At 42.6% G+C, this 19,417-nt stretch overlaps 1 protein-coding gene across 2 annotated transcripts in view; it reads left to right on the forward strand.

Moving 5' to 3' along the window:
- SLC14A1 (solute carrier family 14 member 1 (Kidd blood group)) overlaps positions 1-14,780 on the forward strand; it is a 26,245-nt gene extending 11,465 nt beyond the window's left edge. For both annotated transcript variants that reach the window (XM_075269778.1, XM_075269779.1), the window contains exons 2-9: positions 2,851-3,022; positions 3,720-3,909; positions 4,871-4,999; positions 5,199-5,391; positions 10,525-10,672; positions 11,148-11,282; positions 11,806-11,855; positions 13,246-14,780. In XM_075269778.1, the coding sequence (XP_075125879.1) occupies positions 2,851-3,022; positions 3,720-3,909; positions 4,871-4,999; positions 5,199-5,391; positions 10,525-10,672; positions 11,148-11,282; positions 11,806-11,855; positions 13,246-13,422 (1,194 nt within the window). In that variant the 3' untranslated portion in view covers positions 13,423-14,780. The remainder of the gene's footprint in view (positions 1-2,850; positions 3,023-3,719; positions 3,910-4,870; positions 5,000-5,198; positions 5,392-10,524; positions 10,673-11,147; positions 11,283-11,805; positions 11,856-13,245) is intronic.
- The last annotated feature ends 4,637 nt before the right edge of the window (positions 14,781-19,417 follow it).

Here is a 19,417-nt window from a genome sequence, read left to right on the forward strand (position 1 = left end):
AATACACACAGTGATGTCACAGTACAGGGATAATACACACAGTGATGTCACAGTACAGGGATAATACACACAGTGATGTCACAGTAAAGGATAATATACACAGTGATGTCACAGTACAGGGATAATACACACAGTGATGTCACAGTACAGAGATAATACACACAGTGATGTCACAGTACAGAGATAATACACACAGTGATGTCACAGTACAGGGATAATACACACAGTGATGTCACAGTAAAGGATAATACACACAGTGATGTCACAGTACAGGGATAATACACACAGTGATGCCACAGTGCAGGGATAATTCACACAGTTGAAGTAGAGTGTCTCCTTTCACTGGGTGCCCCACAGCAGCAGATACAGTACAAATGTAGAAAACCTATCTTAAGGCCCTCAGTCATCCACCCCAGCATTATGCTCCCATTCCCCATATATAGTACCTGCACAATAGCCCCATTGTCTGCACTGGTGTAGACCTTGGTACTAAGTTGGCTGAAGGGAGGGCTTTACTAAATATAATTCCCAGCAGGTCTCTGCCCTATAGAAGTGGCTTGACCTTCACCTGTACCAGGCATGCCACTAGAACAATCTGACATCTTAAGATCAATGTGAACTCTTTCCATTGTTAGGATACAATACAAAATGATACTTGAGATTCTGGGTGTGTTCGGCTCAATATGGAAAACATTCAAAATATTTAATGCCATGCATGAGGGCAAAGCTCGGTGATAAACAGCACAGGACAAACAGACAGGCACAAGGTAAAGAAACCTTTATTGAAATAGCCTTTGAGATGTGGCACATTTCATCACGTTGGCAGTGTGGACATTACCGCTTGGCAGCACCAAACTGCCTTGAGTGTTTACAGAGAGATTAAAGTCAATCATGAATGTTTGCCTTGAGCCTTGCCTAACATTAAAGGCGCACCATATTATTTTCCCATTGGTTTCACCTGACAACCCAATGGACCAAAAAAGTGTCCACCCTAACTAGAACCCAATCTTAGGCGCACCATGTAGTCAGGTATGGGTCTAGGTCTAGACAAGGTCCCTGGTTTTCCACTTATATTGCATGTCTTTTGGCTGTTTCTTCAGTCCAGGGTGGTCATGTACTTGGTCACCTTTCTTTACAGTATGGGAGTCTCTTTGGAACTGGTTCCCAATGATCAATCACCCAACTGATATACCATAAAGGGTTAAGAAGGGTTGTCTTGTCCTAATTTGAGAACATCTATCCAATGGTAAGCTCAACCCCTGTGATCAGTTTTCTATTTGGTCAATTGGTCACCCCTTTGCAATGTGTATCTGAGACAGATCATCCAGGAACATAAGCCTCGGGTATTCATATACTTCTAAGGAAAAAACCCCTTTAAATGGAGATGTCTTTAATATTTGGCCCCCAACCAGTTAACCAGCTGAGCTTTAAAAGCCGCCAGTCCATTGGGCATTCTCTGGTGCTGATGCTTACGATATCTGGTGCAGCCCTTTAAATGGTAGGGCTATAGCATCGGACATTGTAAATAAGGGACACAATGGGAACCCATTGATATGATGCCTTGGTATTCTTTGTCTACTCAAGGGGCGCTGTAACGAAAGCAGGCTCAAACATAAAGAGCTATTGGAGGGCCATCAGTCACCTCAGCAACAATACCCCTGTGAAGAGGGGAAAAAAGGACGAGCCCTTTAAGGAATGTTTTGATGGTCTGGTATAAATATAGTAAGCTTGTTGCCCAGACAATTCTTGGCGTCTTATCTTGGCGCAGGCTTGTAATAAAACCTTGCTAATATGAAGACTTATCTTTCTGGGTCATGCCTTGAACTCGCTAGGAATGTTACATAAGAAGGTTCTCTAGTACTCACAAGACTCTCAGTCTTAGTTTTACAGCGTTGAATGGTTTCTTCTCTGGTTATATTTTTATTGCTTTACTGCGCAAGATGGTTTTATCTTTCTAGTTGACAGGTGAGAACGAACAGGATGGTTCTTATGTAATTTATTACCATTTTTCTAGAAGGTAGAAGCTGGCAGCTATAAAAGATTTTATGGAAAACCAATAAACCTGTGCCCTAGATCCCTCTAGACATTGTCACGGGAAGATGGAGAAGATGTTGTCCGTACTTAGATTTCTATGATTTTTCAAGGATATCTGCACTTTGGAACATCTTGGGGGTTGATGACCCAAAAAGATCTTCTAGGGGTGGCATAACTCTTTAGTTTGATGGGCTGGATAATTATATATCCAAGTCTATCTGCTGTTGTTTTAATTGAAGCCAATGGGATCAAGACTAGCATACCTGGAAAATGCAAAGATTGCGGCCACTAAAGCCTACATGTACTGTATAATAGTGTTGTACACAGTAACCTGGACCATGCGGAATATCTGCAGGAGACATGACAAAAGTGACACAAGTAGATCACCTAACCAGTTTGTACAGAATTGCATAGTGGTGACAATACATTGCGTGAAAGTGAAGATGCTCCAAGTCACATTCCCACACCGCCAATTTTCTATCATGGTAGCTAAGCCTCCATGGCAATGGGATTGAGTTTGTTGCCAATCACGGACTCTTCCATTGTCATGATGGATCATGACCATAACTACTTATCCTTCTTATTGCTATATCAATTTCTGAGAAGGAGCCAAAGCAGCATCACCTTGTAGCGGTAATATGCCCATATGTATCATCATGGAAGTATTGTCTATACACGTAATATGCTGTATGTTCTGGTCCAAACAGATATTAACTCTGCATTACGAGTATCAGAATGTACCGTATAGTTGTAATCGTAACCCAACAGTTAAATACTCATATAACGCTGATCATGTCCAATATTCTCTATTCTCAGCATTACATAAAAGTGCAAACCATGGAAAGTCATATCCCCATGACCAAGGAAGAAATGGAAGAGAAGAAGTCAGTGGAGAATCCGGGTCGTTGTTCTCACGGGCTTGGAATTTTCTGCACTGCCCTCCATTACATCTCTGGAGAAATGAAGGAACTTGGAGACTGGTTGAGAGGTGAGTGTGATGTATAGCAATTGCTTACACGTGTAAGGAACACACCATTGCATTTCCATTCCAGTCTAAGTCTAAGGTCCCTCGTTGCGGAAACAGAGTGTTCTTGGCTGCTGAGGAAACGCAGAGTAAAGCTGCGTTTTACTGTACTGGCAAAGTGAACGAGATTTCTGTAATCTCTTCCATGATGCCGACGCGTTTTTAGCGCAGTGCTTTTTTGCTATGGGATGCTATGTGGGCCCCTGGCCTAAAGGGGTGTCCGGGGGAAGGGAATTACACTTAGATGACTTGGCTTCATAATGTTGGGCCGTGAGGTTCCAGACTGGTTCCTCCCCCAGGTCACATGATCAGATCCTGCCCTCAATTCCCAGGTCACTGTCCTGGAGAAAGTCAGGTAAGTTTAAAGCCCCAGACAACCCCTTTGAAAAAGGAAATTTTAGTGATACATTCGGATATATGTTTTGTGTTTTATATGAATCCTTCTGTGGATTGTGTAGAATTTTTATGGGCTGCAATTTAAACTTGGCATAAAACTTTCCTGAGAAATGGTAAATGTCAAAGGTAAAAAAAATGATTTTATATGTTACTAAACTTACAGCGGACAAACCAGCCTCACAATGTATACAATGCACTGTATAGCCCTGAACACAGGTGTAAAAGGTCTGCCTGCAAAACCATAAAACAAGTCATCCCATTCCAGATAAACCCATCCCGTTCCAGTTCATTGACTGGGTGTTACGAGGCACGTCACAAGTAATGTTTGTCAACAATCCTCTCAGTGGACTCATCATTATTGCTGGACTGTTTCTTCAAAATTCCTGGTGGGCCATCGCAGGATGTCTGGGGAATATAGTGTCAACTCTGACGGCCCTCCTTCTAAGCCAAGACAGGTACATAGAATATGGAGAGGAGTATTATAGTGGTTATATTTATGAACATGGGGCAGTATTATAGTAGTTATATTCTTGTACATAGGAGCAGTATTATAGTAGTTATATTCTTGTACATAGGAGCAGTATTATAGTAGTTATATTCTTGTACATAGGAGCAGTATTATAGTAGTTATATTCTTGTACATAGGAGCAGTATTATAGTAGTTATATTCTTGTACATTGGAGCATTATTATAGTAGTTATATTCTTGTACATAGGAGCAGTATTATAGTAGTTATATTCTTGTACATATCAGGCAGTATTATAGTAGTTATATTCTTGTACATAGGAGCAGTATTATAGTAGTTATATTCCTGTACATAGGAGAAGTATTATAGTAGTTATATTCTTGTACATAGGTCTAGTATTATAGTAGTTATATTCTTGTACATAGGGGCAGTATTATAGTAGTTATATTCTTGTACATAGGAGCAGTATTCTAGTAGTTATATTCTTGTACATAGGAGCAGTATTATAGTAGTTATATTCTTGTACATAGGAGCAGTATTATAGTAGTTATATTCTTGTACATAGGAGCAGTATTATAGTAGTGATATTCATGTACATAGGGGCAGTATTATAGTAGTTATATTCTTGCACATAGGAGGCAGTATTATAGTAGTTATATTCTTGCACATAAAAGGCAGTATTACTATAGTTATATTCTCGTACATATCAGGCAGTATTATAATAGTTATATACTTGTAAAAAAGGGCAGTATTGTAGTAGTTTTATTCTTGTATGTGGGGGATGTTATAGTAGTTTTCTGTATTCTTTCCAATGCCTTAGTTATGTTATGGCCAAGTGGGCTCACAAGACTTAGCTGTTGACTTTTATGCTTTATGTATTTTCAGTAAATGTAATTTATAAGCCTAAAGTGATGTATTGTAACCTTATATATCCTTCTGTCTTACCACAGATCTGCTATAGCCGCAGGGCTACATGGATACAATGGAATCTTGGTCGGCTTGCTGATGGCGGTATTTTCAGATAAAGGACAATGGTACTGGTGGCTTCTTATCCCGGTGTCTGTCATGTCAATGACTTGGTAAGTCCTTCAGGCTCTATCTAGTTTTCCAGTCTACTAAATGTTGCTGACTATTTACACTTTCATCTAAAACCAAATATGAAATCTATGGTCAGTTTATGTTTCTATTGTTAGCATATTTTCCTTTACATGTCAGCCCATCAGCAAGATCAATCCTGATCTAATATTCATCTAAATCTTTTATGTTTATTTCCTCCAGCCCTGTCTTGACTAGCGCTTTGGCTTCCATATTCAGCAAATGGGACCTGCCAGTCTTCACACTGCCCTTCAACATCGCTGTCTGTCTGCACATTGCTGCCACCGGTCACTACAATATATTCTTCCCCACTGTCGATATTCAGCCTATAGATGCTGTTCCAAACGTCACCTGGTCTGATGTCGAAATACCCTCGGTAAGCCATTGGTAAATTTTTGCGCTCCACTATGACTCTACACAACGACCACACAAGGTCATCTCATGGTTGGAGGTGTGATGGCCTCGAAAATGGGGACACAGGCATGAATAAAACCCGTGGTCAGAGTCAAGATGGAGGGAGAGGGGTAGCCAATAATGGGGTTTTTTTAGCCCAGACCCCGCAGATTACGCAATACATGCTGCGGGACAGAACGGGACAACCTACCAATCAATAAATTTTAACCCTCATACCATTTCACCAGCGGGGGATGAACCCATTGATTCTTTAAGGGTTATCAATTTATCTCAACGCCCCCTGACAGAGTGCGAGTTATCGGTGCTGTGTAAAGGATTGTCATTTGTGCCAACCAACACATTTAAACACTTTCAGTTGGTTAAAGATCTGGCGCTATTCACACGCAAATTGCGTTGGTCCAAGTTTATGTCTACTGTTGAAAGTAGAAGAGCACGTGAATTGGGGGTGGAGGTGGAGGATTTGGAGGGGATTAGGACATTAGAGAGCCTTTATCTGGAGGGACAAGGCTTGGAGGAAACCCTCCAGGCAACAAATCTACGTCCAAAAAATAGGAAAAATCGCCCCCCCTTGTGACTCCAAATGTGTGGATGTCTTTGAGAAGGTGGTTTTGGAAAGTTTGTCAAAACTGGCCTCCCGGTCTACACCAAAACAGAACAACTTAAATATGAATCAACGTGCCGCCCTTAAGATTTTGGAAGCTGATGATTCCATAATAATAAAAACAGCGGATAAGGGCGGTAACGTTGTGGTGATGGACCGGGAGAAGTATATCGCCATGTGTGACAGTATTCTTGAAGACCACCTAAATTATGAAGTGTTACCATCTGATCCAACCACCCAATATGCTGAAACCCTCATAAATATCTTGGACGAAGCAAAAGCGCAGGGTCTGATATCCAACCAGGAATATCTGTATATGCGCCCGGACTCTCCCCGGGTCCCAACGTTCTATGCCCTACCCAAGATCCACAAGGGGTACCATCCTCTTAAGGGCTGCCCTATTGTCTCTGGCATGGGGGGAGTCACTGAGGGAGTCAGCAACTATATCGACCAAGTGTTGCGACCCTTCTTCTTGGCTCTACCCTCCTATGTCAGGGACACGATGGACGTCCTCCGTCATTTGGAGGGCGTCCATGTACCATCGGGGGCGGCCCTGGCAACTTTGGACGTGGAGGCGCTCTACAGCTCCATACCCCACGACTTGGGGTGTGGGGCTGTGGGGCGCTTCCTTGGGACCCGGGGGGAACAATTTGGCAGGCATAATGATTTGGTATTGAATCTCCTCAATTTTATTCTAACACATAATGTGTTCCTATTTAATGGGCGAGTCTACCATCAGCGGCGGGGCACCGCTATGGGGTGCCCCGCCGCACCGACTTTCGCCAATCTTTATTTGGGACATTGGGAGGAGACATGTGTATTTGGCCAATATGCTGATACCTGGGCCCAGCACATAGTGCTGTGGCTCAGGTTCATTGATGACATCATGTTGGTATGGGCTGGCACATCTGAGCAATTCACACAGTTTGTTGCAGCTTTAAATCAAAACGAATTGAATCTGCGCTTCACAGCTTTCTTTCACCCGACATGTGTACCATTCTTAGACGTTCAAATTACCCTCAATCCGAATGGGAATTTTACATCTACCCTCTTTAGGAAACCCACAGCAACTAATGCCTTACTCGAGTGGGGAAGTCATCATCCTTTGTCCCTCAAGCGAGGTATCCCCAAGGGACAATTCCTCAGGTTGCGGAGGAATTGTAGTAACATCAGGGATTTTGACAATGAGAGTAAGGCTTTAATCAAACGGTTTATGGCCCGTGGTTATCCTTATGCATTGTTAAATTCAGCCAGAGAGGTAGCTAGAAAAACACAGAGGGAGTCTTTGTTAATACCGAAAAAGAAGACAGAGGAACGTAAGATAATAAGAATGATCGGTCCGTTTGACAGCTACTCCAGTGAAGTAACTAATATCATTAAAACTCACTGGAGCATCTTGAAACAAGATGCTGACATACGGAACGTCATCCCTGAACATCCCTCAATCACATTTCGGAGGGGTAGAAACCTGGGAGACAAGGTCATGCACAGTCATCTTTCCCCTACATTAAGAGATGCGACGTGGTTGGGCAGGATTCACACGCCTGGCACGTTCAGGTGTGGATCGTGCCGAGCATGCGTTTATATACAGCGGGGAACGCAAATTAAAGCATGTGCCACGGGACGGATCTTCGACATTAGAGATTTCTCAAATTGCAAGAGTGAAGGGGTAATATACGTAATCACATGCCCTTGTCCCCTCAATTATGTAGGAAAAACCCGTAGGCAATTACGCAGAAGGGTTCTTGAGCATGTGGGTGATGTGGTGAGACAGGTAGAGACGCCCGTTTCTAAACATATTTGGGAATGTCATGGAGGAGACCCTTTTGCTCTTAGGTTCCAGGTGATTGAAAAGGTGCCAAAGTCTGTGAGAGGAGGAGATTGGGACCAACAGATTTTGGCCGTGAGGCGCAGTGGATATTTCAATTTGCATCAGTGCAGCCAAAAGGACTCAATGAAAGCATCTCGTTTTTGCCATTTATTTGAAGTAGTCCGGCATTGCTAGAGCTACACGGGTTGAGATAACATCTATTCCCCCAGAGATTTTGAATAGCATTAACCTATGGGTGCCCAGGTGCCCAGATGATGTCAGTGGTATGATAACCCCCCTCTTTCTGGCATTCTCTATGGGTAATCCTGGCACTTTGCATATAAACAATGTGGGTGTGTTATTAAGATGGGGCAATCAATATATGAATGTCCGTATAGCAAGGATTGGTCTACATTCAGACAGAGCGGTTTTTTGAAGAGAGTTCCAGCTGCCTCAATTGTGACATAAATATCATGATTTATGCCATTGTATCGTGTATGCAGGAGATCGCACAAATGATTTTTAACACTTATTTTATATGTGTTGTATTCCTTTGAGAGATCAGAGTTCTTGCACTGTAGCCGTGCTTTGAACTTAGCCCCGCCCACCACAAAGCCCTGGGAAGTGAGGAGGCTGGGTCACACACAGTGATGGCCTCTGATTGGGCGACGGTCGTGAGGAGGGCGGGCTTACAGGTGTGCTCGGACACTATATAAGAGCAGCCAGCACTGAACGCAGTGTCAGCCTCTATGAAGGATCAGGACCCATCATCAGGGTCCTGAGAACTGCGGTTTTGACCGCACACCACTACATTGTTTAGGGTGTTAGGTAGCCATAGCCTGTTATCATAGGCAGGGTGTTTGAGAATGTCTCCTGATGATTTAGAACAAAAGAAACGCGTTGAGACAATGTAGATTAGACACACTATAGGTGTGAAAAACTTGCTGTGATCCTGAACAAAAGTCAGCAGTGAACACTGAGGCTCTGGGTTATCAATGAGCTTTAGCTTCAGCCTGAGATTAGGGATCACAGATTAGTGACTACCTATCAGTTTAAATGAACTGCTAGATTGTGGGCTGTGTTTGTGTATTAATGGGATTTGCTCCACGTTGTAAATATCTACAAACAATAGGCAAGTCTTGTTTATTCAATATCAAGCTGCAGCTATCACACTCAAGTCCTTATTCACCAGTGTACAGCTTCAAATAGTATTGTGGGGTTAATACAAACGACACATTGTAATCAGTGTTAACACTCTATAGACTGTCCTCTGGTTTGCTGGATGAGAGGTATATAGTATATAGTGTGCAGCAAGTGTAATCTCAATCACAGGGAGACGTGTGAAGCATTTGTTAGAAACACACCCTGTGAGTCTGGGAGAAATTTAATTCACTCTTATTCAATCTGTAGAGTGGATAGACACACTTACACATATGCCCTTTGCAAGAATTATAGGGGCCGAATACTGTGTTGGGGTATTTTAATTTTTTAAAAAATATTATAAATAAAGGTTACGTTTTATCCTATTTAGTGGGGGTGCCCCCTTTTTGGAATTATTGTAAAATTGGCAACCCTTGATCCAGTGTGTTCTAACACAGGCATGAATATGGCCAGGATATTGTGCGAATACTGTAATGTGTATGTTTTGGTGAATCCTCCCATACATGTAACCACCAAGGAAGTGACCAGTAAAATAGGATTTCATTTCTTGTCCCATTAAAACCCCTTACACCCTAGAGTATTAGATCCTACATATCATGGGTCTCACTGTAGCCGGTTTTCTACTAGTCCACGTTGGCATACGCTGTATATAATTCCCAGATCTTCTATAAAGTATATTCCTTATAACAATAACCTCCACCGCTCGCCATGTATCGATTATCTCGCGCTGTGATGGTTTTATCACCTGGTATATAATTCCACTAGATTTATTTGCCTTAAAGTAAAGCAATTATTTGCAATGGCTTGTGGCGGACTTTATTGGGCTGGGAACTCATAAAAAGTGTGAAGGCAGATTGTTTTTTACACGGTGCGGTCACTCCCCAGCTGTGAACATAAATAGTAAAATATATGGGTATTTGAGTCCTGTCTGTATAGAGCGGCCATGCCGACATCTAAGGAGGAACCAATAAAACTTACAAGATAAAATCTAGAGCTTTTATGCTTTCCTGGCACTACTACGCGAGTTGGACCTCATTCACTCTCACATTCTGTATCCATTACTTACTGGTTACAATGTACATTGGCCACTCCATAGGGAACCAGGCCCTTGTTCTTAGGATATGGGGAAAGGGGGTTATTTCTAAAGCTAGTATAGACATCGCCTTTAATTGGAGGGCAGCTATTAGAATACCATCCCCAAACCTTCTCGATCGGTTATAGTCACCCTGTAGGCTGTTTTGTCATGCTTCACCTCCCCATAGACACATTATCTGTTTCTAAGTCATAGGAGCAGAGAATATCAGGACAAGTGTCATGTCTGTATAAATTGCAATACAATACTAATGCATTTGGGAATTCCAAAGTGGGATCAATAAATATTCAATTCCTAATTCCATCCCTTCCGGTGCCCCCTTGACCAGTCACTTGTAGACCCACTATCTATATTGAAACCCTGTTTTCCTTTGTCGACAATGTCTTCAAAGATGCATGTTTGATAACTCCTTTCCCTGTTTGTCTTGCAGCTGTTGAAAGCGGTACCCGTTGGTGTCGGACAGGTGTATGGATGTGATAATCCTTGGAGTGGAGGAATTTTCTTGGTGGCGCTCTTTGTATCCTCCCCTATTATTTGTATGCATGCAGCAATTGGATCAGCTTTAGGAATGATAGCAGGTAAATATCTGAGTGATTTGTATAGATATATGGCGGACACCTATTTTGTCAAAGGGGATTTTTCCCACCAAAGTAAGTTTTCACGTTCCCTTAGGATAGGGGATAATTTGCAGATCAGTGGGCCTCCAAACACTTAAACCCTCAAGAGAACCATAGAGGATAACTTGCTTTGGTAGGAAAACCATTTTCACTAAATGTACAGAACTTATGTGAGACATGGACGTAGACCAGTAGGGGGCCAGTGGAATGGGGCCAACTCAGATGAGGCCCATTAATGTCCAGAGGAGCATCAAAATGTTAGCAAACTCACACCAATCCATCTTTCCTACATGGGACGAGAAGGTGAACCAACTTGGACTCTTCTGTCCCAGTATACAAATCCAATTGTCTTAGTAATTCTATCCGCCTACATACATTATTGATCATTTGTTTGGTTGACTTCTGGGATAACTTGAGTATGCATCTTATTTTTCAGGATTGAGTTTGGCAACACCATTCGACAAGATCTATTTTGGACTCTGGGGCTACAACGCTGTATTGGCTTGCATTGCAGTGGGTGGGATGTTCTATGCTCTCACCTGGCAAACTCACTTGCTGGCTATAGCATGTGGTATGTACTAATTTTTGGATTATGGCTCTCAGGCATATCAGTCTATTGTTATGAGCTCAAACATCCAAGAAGCTTTTCTCCAGTTTAGCTAATAGAAGGGGTCCCAACTAGTCAACCAGACCGCTAGAGGGGAAAAGAGCATTATACAGTGCCAAGGATTTTCTGGGCTGTCCAACATATTAAAACTTGGGGTCTTTAGATTATTTTTTTGTGTCAAAGAGGGTAGAGGGGGTGCACCCTGGCAAATATTTCTGCCTCAATATACCAACTGAATATTTTGACAAAATAAACCCCAATCTTGCTAAGTTTATTAAGTTTGTCAAGTTAATGCCTTTGGTTTCCTGACAGCTGTGTGTGGTTTAAGGGCTAAAAATAATATCCCTGAGACTAAGAAGAAGTAAATTATAATAGTATGGGTCCAGGGTAGTGTGCGCGTGTGTGTGTGTGGGGGGGGATAACATGAATATATGTTGACATCTCTATGTACCCACTTTAGTAACTCCTTTATTTGTTGTATCCCCAGCTCTCTTCTCTGCATATCTAGGAGCTGCATTGGGCAACATGATGTCTGTGGTAAGTATCAAGAAAATGTAGAGGAGATTTTATACTTTTACAAGTCTCAATATTACATGCCTTATTTTTTGAGGGCACCTAGCATTAGGATATGCAATCATTATCTGATCGGCAGGGGGCTGACACCCAGACCCAAACCTACCAGCTGTTCACAACTGCTATCAGGCCTAGTACTATGCAGTGTAGAGCCAGAAGCAGATGACTCCCTACACTGTGTACAATCCGAGCTTCACTATTACAGGTCAGCTCCAATTCTATTCAATGTATGGAACCTTCTGCTTCCAGCTCCGTACACTGTATAGCACTAGATCCAACAGGAATCCAGAATATTTGGTCAGTGGGGGCTTGGTCTCCTTTTACCTCAAGCAGGTAAGGATGGCCTATCTTGATGATAAAGTATCCAATTTAACAAAAAAAGCCACATCTGTTTCCCTTCTTCTTCTGGCCTCCTAGTGGCGTCGTCAACTCCTTCCTCTGGCTCTGCTAATGATACCTGTAAGGAGTGTGAACTCGCTCTTATGTGTCATACACACCAGTAAATCTATTCCCATCCAATTCCTGATGGCCATATCCTTTATATTATACTATGTATTATACTATGTATATGATACTATCTTCTGAACCTTTATTGCCTGCCCTGACCATTCTTTTGCCTGAATTTTGATGCTTTGCACTTGTGTGTCTCAGCCAGTTTGACCATTACTGGGACCACCTCAGGAGGTAGTGACTTGAAAGTCTTCCTGCAGTGAATCCCAAATACCTGTAATGTTTAGACAACACCCTTAGTTCACACTACCGTCGGTGTCCGACATGTAGTGTCCGCTCAAAATCTGTCACGGACACTAGGAGCGGACACTAGATGTGTCCGTGACACCTGTCATTCACTTTAATGGGCATCGGGTGCGTTCTTTTGCACTCCGTGCCCGTCCTTTCCTGTCCGCAAGAGAAGATGTCCGACTTCTCAAGCGGACAGAAAAACCCTGCATGCAGGGTTCTTCTGTCCGCTTGAGAAGTCGGACATCTTTACAAGCGGACAGTGAAGGACGGGCACGGAGTGCAAAAGAACGCACCCGATGCCCATTAAAGTGAATGACAGGTGTCACGGACACATCTAGTGTCCGCTCCTAGTGTCCGTGACAGATTTTGAGCGGACACTAGGAGCGGACACTACATGTCGGACACCGACGGTAGTGTGAACGCTCCCTTAGAGGTGGCCCAAAGTCAGACCATATTGGTAGCCTTGTGGGTCCACAACCTGCTGACCATGATACTCATATATGTGTGTTCTGCAAAATACTCCAGAGCTACATAGCAGTACAATATCTCAGATTGATTGTTTTGCCCTTGTTTTATTGCTTTCTTATAACCATATGATTTGCTCTTTTTACAGTTCGGGCTGCCATCTTGTACTTGGCCATTCTGCCTCTCAGCTCTCACCTTCCTCCTGATAACCACAAACAATCCTGGCATCTATAAACTCCCGCTATCAAAGGTCACCTACCCGGAGGCCAACAGGATCTATTTCCTGAACCTGAAGAAGGACAGGAAAGAAAAATGCAACGTCTGAATACTACAAAAAAAGGACAATCCAACATTTATGTCTTCTTTTTGTGTCACAAAATCATCCTTTCCACTCTAGCTAATCCTTTACAATACATTAGGTACCATCCATCCATGTTGGTTTAGCTTTTGCTATCTCAAACGTGCCAAGACATTTGGGAGGCCTAATACGGGTGTAGTGACTAAGACTACCGTAGGGTTTACAGGATCAACACGTGTAGATTGGGAGGTAATCTACAAAGAGTATTTAACCATAGAATATTATTTATTGCTAAAAACTACAGGATAAAAGGGAATCATTACGTAGTGTATCAGATGGAACCAAGATGACTTGCAAGAACCCGATTTGAAAGTTTGAGGAACAAAACATGCAAGAGCCGCCCCTTCTTGTGACAGTACTATTTTTCAATATTTTTTTCATATTGAATTTTGGGGTCTATTTCTTGTTCTTCTATGTACATTGAAGCCAGAATTTGATGTAGGGTAATGTTCTGCACTGGAGACTATTGTAACTAATACACAATGATGGTAGAGTTGAGGTTTCTACAAAAGACAAGGTAAATCAAAGAATAGGGGATACATTTTTGACTGCTGGGGGTCTGATCACTGGGATTTGCAGTGTTGAGAATGGAGATTTCCAAGTACCCTGTATGAATGGAGCAAGTGTATGCGTGTATGACCACTACATCCACTTGGCTTTCTCCATCAATCTCTTATAAGAGAATGGAGTGGTGGCATATGCACACTTCTTAGAAGGCTCCCATTCTCGTGACTACAAGGGGTCCAAGACTTAGGCCCAATACTGTGAATATAGAATCACTTAAAACACCCAATCCATTTGACAAAAATCTGTATCTGCTACAACCTTGTCTACTTCTAACCATGTATCCACCGAGCAAATACAGCTAAATTCAATCAATATGGAGTCTTAAGGGCTCTCTAATAAACTATAAGGCTTTTTTTATTTTGCAAAATTTTTCACCAAGAAAGAGACTATAATGGTGCCCATTATAAGGGTTTACAAAGATATCCCTAGTGACTATACTTATGAAAATGTGAAAAACTGATTTATTTTTTTTTCTCCTTAAACCAGAGCTTATTTTTCTGTGAAACTATTAGCCTATTGTAAAAACTTACAAGGCTTGAGGCACTTCTGAAAATAGCGTGTGTGATGAATGTAAGAAGATTCAATGTTCCAAGATGGAAGTTGTTGTGTCTGCAACTTTTTTTGAGTTCTTAAGCTAATAAAAAATTTCTAAAAAGTGAAACGCACTCGACCAATAGAATAGAGTTCAACTCAACTTTCCTCACTGATGTTTTCGTTCACATAGATGATATCTGTACCCTCAAAATGATATGTACTATGACTGCACACTTTGTAAATTAAAGTTGTATATTTTTACTATTTTTGTGTGAGATGCACTGAATAAAATAACTTAAAATACCTTCAATCTAAATTATCTTATTTTAGCAATATATTGATAGTTTGGTGTTTAATATTTTAGTAAATTTGCACTGTAAATCAGAAAAATCCCATTAGGTTGATGCAATAATTTTAGTATATTAAAGGGGTATTCCCACGTCGCATACTCACCAGTCTTCACTGCTGTAAAATCTTCTTTCTTCCTGGTTTCTTGTGTCATTTGGTGGGCGGGGTTTCACATGCAACGTGCTGTTTAGCTCCGCTCCCAAATTAGCATGTAGCTCCGCCCACCGCATAGCGTGATCCTATAGGGCGGCTGAAGGGCCTGTGATGTCATCAAAGGTCCTCAAATAACACTATATGCACAATATTGGACTATGAAGTACAGGCAGGAGCAACTCCATTCTGTGTTACATACAGAGACTGCCTGTCTCTGCCATATTGAACACAATTGAATTAGCTAGCCTGATAACTGGGAGAACAGAAGACAAGTTCAGAAATGAAAGCAGCTCCTCTCCCCTATCTGAGAGCAGGGCGCTAGGTCACGTGGTGCAGACACAGGAATAGCTAGAAACACAGGCTCGCTCCCGTGCACTTAGCCCCTCCTCCCTCCCCCTGAGAGCAGGCAGATACATCACTTGACTTTTGAGCAGATAAGTCAAGGGCTGTGTCAACAATGAATTGAATAAAGTAAGATAGTGGACAAACAAAGCAGTTTTGCTGAAGCAATGTATTTAGGAAAAGTCTTACATCCACATTAACAAGCAGTATAGATAGGATCCTTGTGATGAGACAACCTCTTTAAGTCATTGAAAGCAACCCCCCTTTAATTTTCAAAAAATATCTACTACAAATTATTTTATCCACTATCTTATGACACAAGGTAGGTGAGTCCAAGAGGATCATATTGACCTGTATCCTATTAATATTATAAATGTGAAAGTTTGTGAGTTTGGATGTTTGTGGCTTTGTGTGTTTGGATGTTTGTTAGTCAATCACGCAAAACCCGCTTGACCGATTTGGCTGAAATTTTCCACAAACATAGTTAATACACCCCATTGCGCAATAGGCTACTTTTTGTCACAATAGCGCACATACGTTTTTCCCAGGACCCCCACAAACCCCAAACTGACATCACTATCTCTGCAATCTCACACACTTTGGACCCCGATTTGGCTGAAATTTTCCACAAACATAGTCCCTACACTCGATTGCGCAGTAGGCTACTTTCCGTCACAATAGCGCACATACGTTTTTCCCAGGACCCTTTGGATGTTCGGATGTTTGGCGGTCAATCACGCAAAAACCGCTCCACTGATTTGGCTGAAATTTTCCACAAACATAGTCCCTACACTCGATTGCGCAATAGGCTACTTTTCGTCACAATAGCGCACATACATTTTTCCCAGGACCCTTTGGATGTTCCCATCTTTGGCGGTCAATCACGCAAAAACCGCTCTACCGATTTGGCTGAAATTTTCCACAAACATAGTCCCTACACTCGATTGCGCAATAGGCTACTTTTCGTCACAATAGCACACATACATTTTTCCCAGGACCCTTTGGATGTTCCCATCTTTGGCGGTCAATCACGCAAAAACCGCTCTACCGATTTGGCTGAAATTTTCCACAAACATAGTCCCTACACTCGATTGCGCAATAGGCTACTTTTCGTCACAATAGCGCACATACGTTTTTCCCAGGACCCCCACAAAACCCAAACTCACATCACTATTTCTGCAATCTCACACACTTTGGACCATAGCAAGCCACAAAATTCATATTACCCTCTACAGCAGAGGTCAGCAACCCCTGGCACACATGCCAAGAGTGGCACTCCTGCCATATTTCACTGGCACGCCAGCAGCACAGGACCTGCAAGAGTTAAATAAAGTCTCTGCTAGAGCTGAGGCATAAGGACACTCCCCTTTGCGAGATGTGCAGGAAGCCCAGGGGGTGGAGCTTAGTCGCTCAAGTCTCTGCCTGCTGTAGTGATAGCTCCTGCCGAAGCTGCTAGCAAACTGAAAGTAAGAAACACACAGCTCCCTTCCTTTATTTCCTATTCTCAATAATGTCAGGCATGGGGTTATTAGTTTAGTGTTAGTAACTCCATGTGCCTCACATTAATAGGAATAAACCCCATCATGTCCCTCATATTAACCCCTGTGTGCCCCATATAAAGGTTACTACTATGTGAGACATATGGAGGGACTAATAAAAGACCTCAGTAATGAAGATACTTAATTATTACCTCCAAGTCTCTCACATATCAGTAACTAGAGATGAGCGAGTACTGTTCGGATCAGCCAATCCGAACAGCACGCTCCATAGAAATGAATGGATGCACCTGGTACTTCCGCTTGGACGTAGCCAGCGCGCTTAACCCGCCGCGTGCCGGCTACGTCCATTCATTTCTATGCGAGCGTGCTGTTCGGATCGGCTGATCCCAACAGTACTCGCTCATCTCTATCAGTAACTCTTACACTGGGGTTAATGTGAGGGACATGATGGGGTTAATTGCTATTAATAAGAGGCGCATGGAGTTACTAAACTGTCATGCACAGGGCCAGACTTTATGTTGCTTACTCAAGAGTATCCTGTGCCCAAAACTTACATGTACTGGCGCAAAATAACAAATCATACAATGTCGTATATCGAAGTATATTAACCTGAAATACCTCTGTCCCAAAGTCACTATGTACAGTTTATACCAACACCGTATAGCGGCTGAAATACAAATTACATTCAACACAAAAGTCTCATGTGCTCTCAGAATTACAGCAACAACAAGATACACAGTTACATTTCATATCCCATCCCTTATACACAGTACGAAAACCTTACCCGCGCCTGTATTTAGCCACTTCTACAATCACCGCAGACGAAGTCGCGGGTACCAGCTAGTAGGGCATAAATCTAAAATATGGACAAATCCATTTTGCAATTCCATCAGAACGGTACATAATTGCATACAACAATGCCGAAAGCCATAGACAGAGTAGTAACAGAGGTCAAGGGTAGTTCCAATATCATCACCTGTCTAAATGAGTTAAGGGATGTACGAAAGAACGGAGCAGTTTACAAAGTCAGTGGTGAACTACACAACGGACCCCAGACTTTGCGAAATTTTTGGGGACAGCCTTTACCTGTGTACACCATTTGTTTGTACAGTAAGATAGAACTAACCAGTCTTCTCCACATTGGAAGAAAAGGTGATAGCCTTTCCCGTAAAAAGATTCTGAGATGGTGCTGTCATAATATTGAAAAGGCAAATCTCGGGGGTGAGCAGGACTGGCAAAGTTAAAATTTCTGACAGTAGACCCACAACTTTCCATCCAAAAATCTCTGATTATAGTACAATCCCTCACAGTATGTCAGAAATCTGAATATGTAGCAAAACATGGCAGGCACCCTGGGTGGGACAAGAAGGAATCAAATAGCTTTGGCGCATACTGTAGACTTGTATCAGTTTATTTCCAGATGGAGAGAAACTGTGCTGATTCTTGAAGTTCTGAATAAGTTTCGTCAGAGTGGGAATGAGGTTGTGCCTTTTCCTTGGTACAGGCGCATCCATATGGGACACTTTTACTTGTATGCGGTGTGCATATAGGACTGAGATCAGACCACAGGATCTAAGTATACCAGTGAGGGGGTAGTTGGAAATGTGAAGGTCTGGTTTTGAGAATAGAGTGGACATGGCTTACCTAATTTGAAGGAACCTGAAAAATTGCGTACAGGGATGTTGAACGTTGCTCAGGGATTTTAAAGATGTACTGTTCATGGACATCTCCCAGGGACAGGATCCCAAAGTGCTCCCGTCTCCGAGCATCAAGGAGAGCAAAGTGTTCAGATAAGTGGGGTCTCAGAAGGTATATCAGTACAAGAAACCACTCGCAAGGCCTACTGCCACACTTGTCCTGACAATCTATGGATGGGTAATAGTTAGAGATGAGCGAGTAGTACTCGATCGAGTAGGTATTCGATCGAATACTACTGTATTCAAAATACTCGTACTCGATCGAGTACCACTCGCTATTCCAATGTAAAAGTTCGATGCAGAACCAACATTGATTGGCCGAATGCTATACAGTCAGCCAATCAACGCTGGTTCTTCTCCTACCTTTAGAAGTCTTCTCCGTGCACGTCCCCGCGGCGTCTTCCGGCTCTTCATTCACTCTGCCAGGCATCGGGTCTGGGCAGAGCCGACTGCGCATGTCCGCTTGTAGTGCAGGCATGCGCAGTCGGCTCTGCCCAGGCCCAATGCCTGGCAGAGTGAATTCAGAGCTGGAAGATGCCGCGGGGACGCTGCAAGGAGACTTCTCGGAGGATCCAGCCCGACCCTCACTCGTGGACTTGGTAAGTATAATTTGATCGAATGTTGCCCACCCATGAAACAAGCATTTTCCCCCCATAGACTATAATAGGGTTCGATATTCGATTCGAGTAGTCGAATATTGAGGGGCTACTCGAAACGAATATCGAACCTCGAACATTTTACTGTTCGCTCATCTCTAGTTATAGTCTACCACTATAGAGATGTGGACTCTCCTCCAGGACTGGGCGTAACTAAGGTATATCT

Source organism: Leptodactylus fuscus, chromosome 1 (genome assembly GCF_031893055.1).
Source record: "Leptodactylus fuscus isolate aLepFus1 chromosome 1, aLepFus1.hap2, whole genome shotgun sequence".
In the NCBI taxonomy this organism is placed as follows: Eukaryota; Metazoa; Chordata; class Amphibia; order Anura; family Leptodactylidae; genus Leptodactylus; species Leptodactylus fuscus.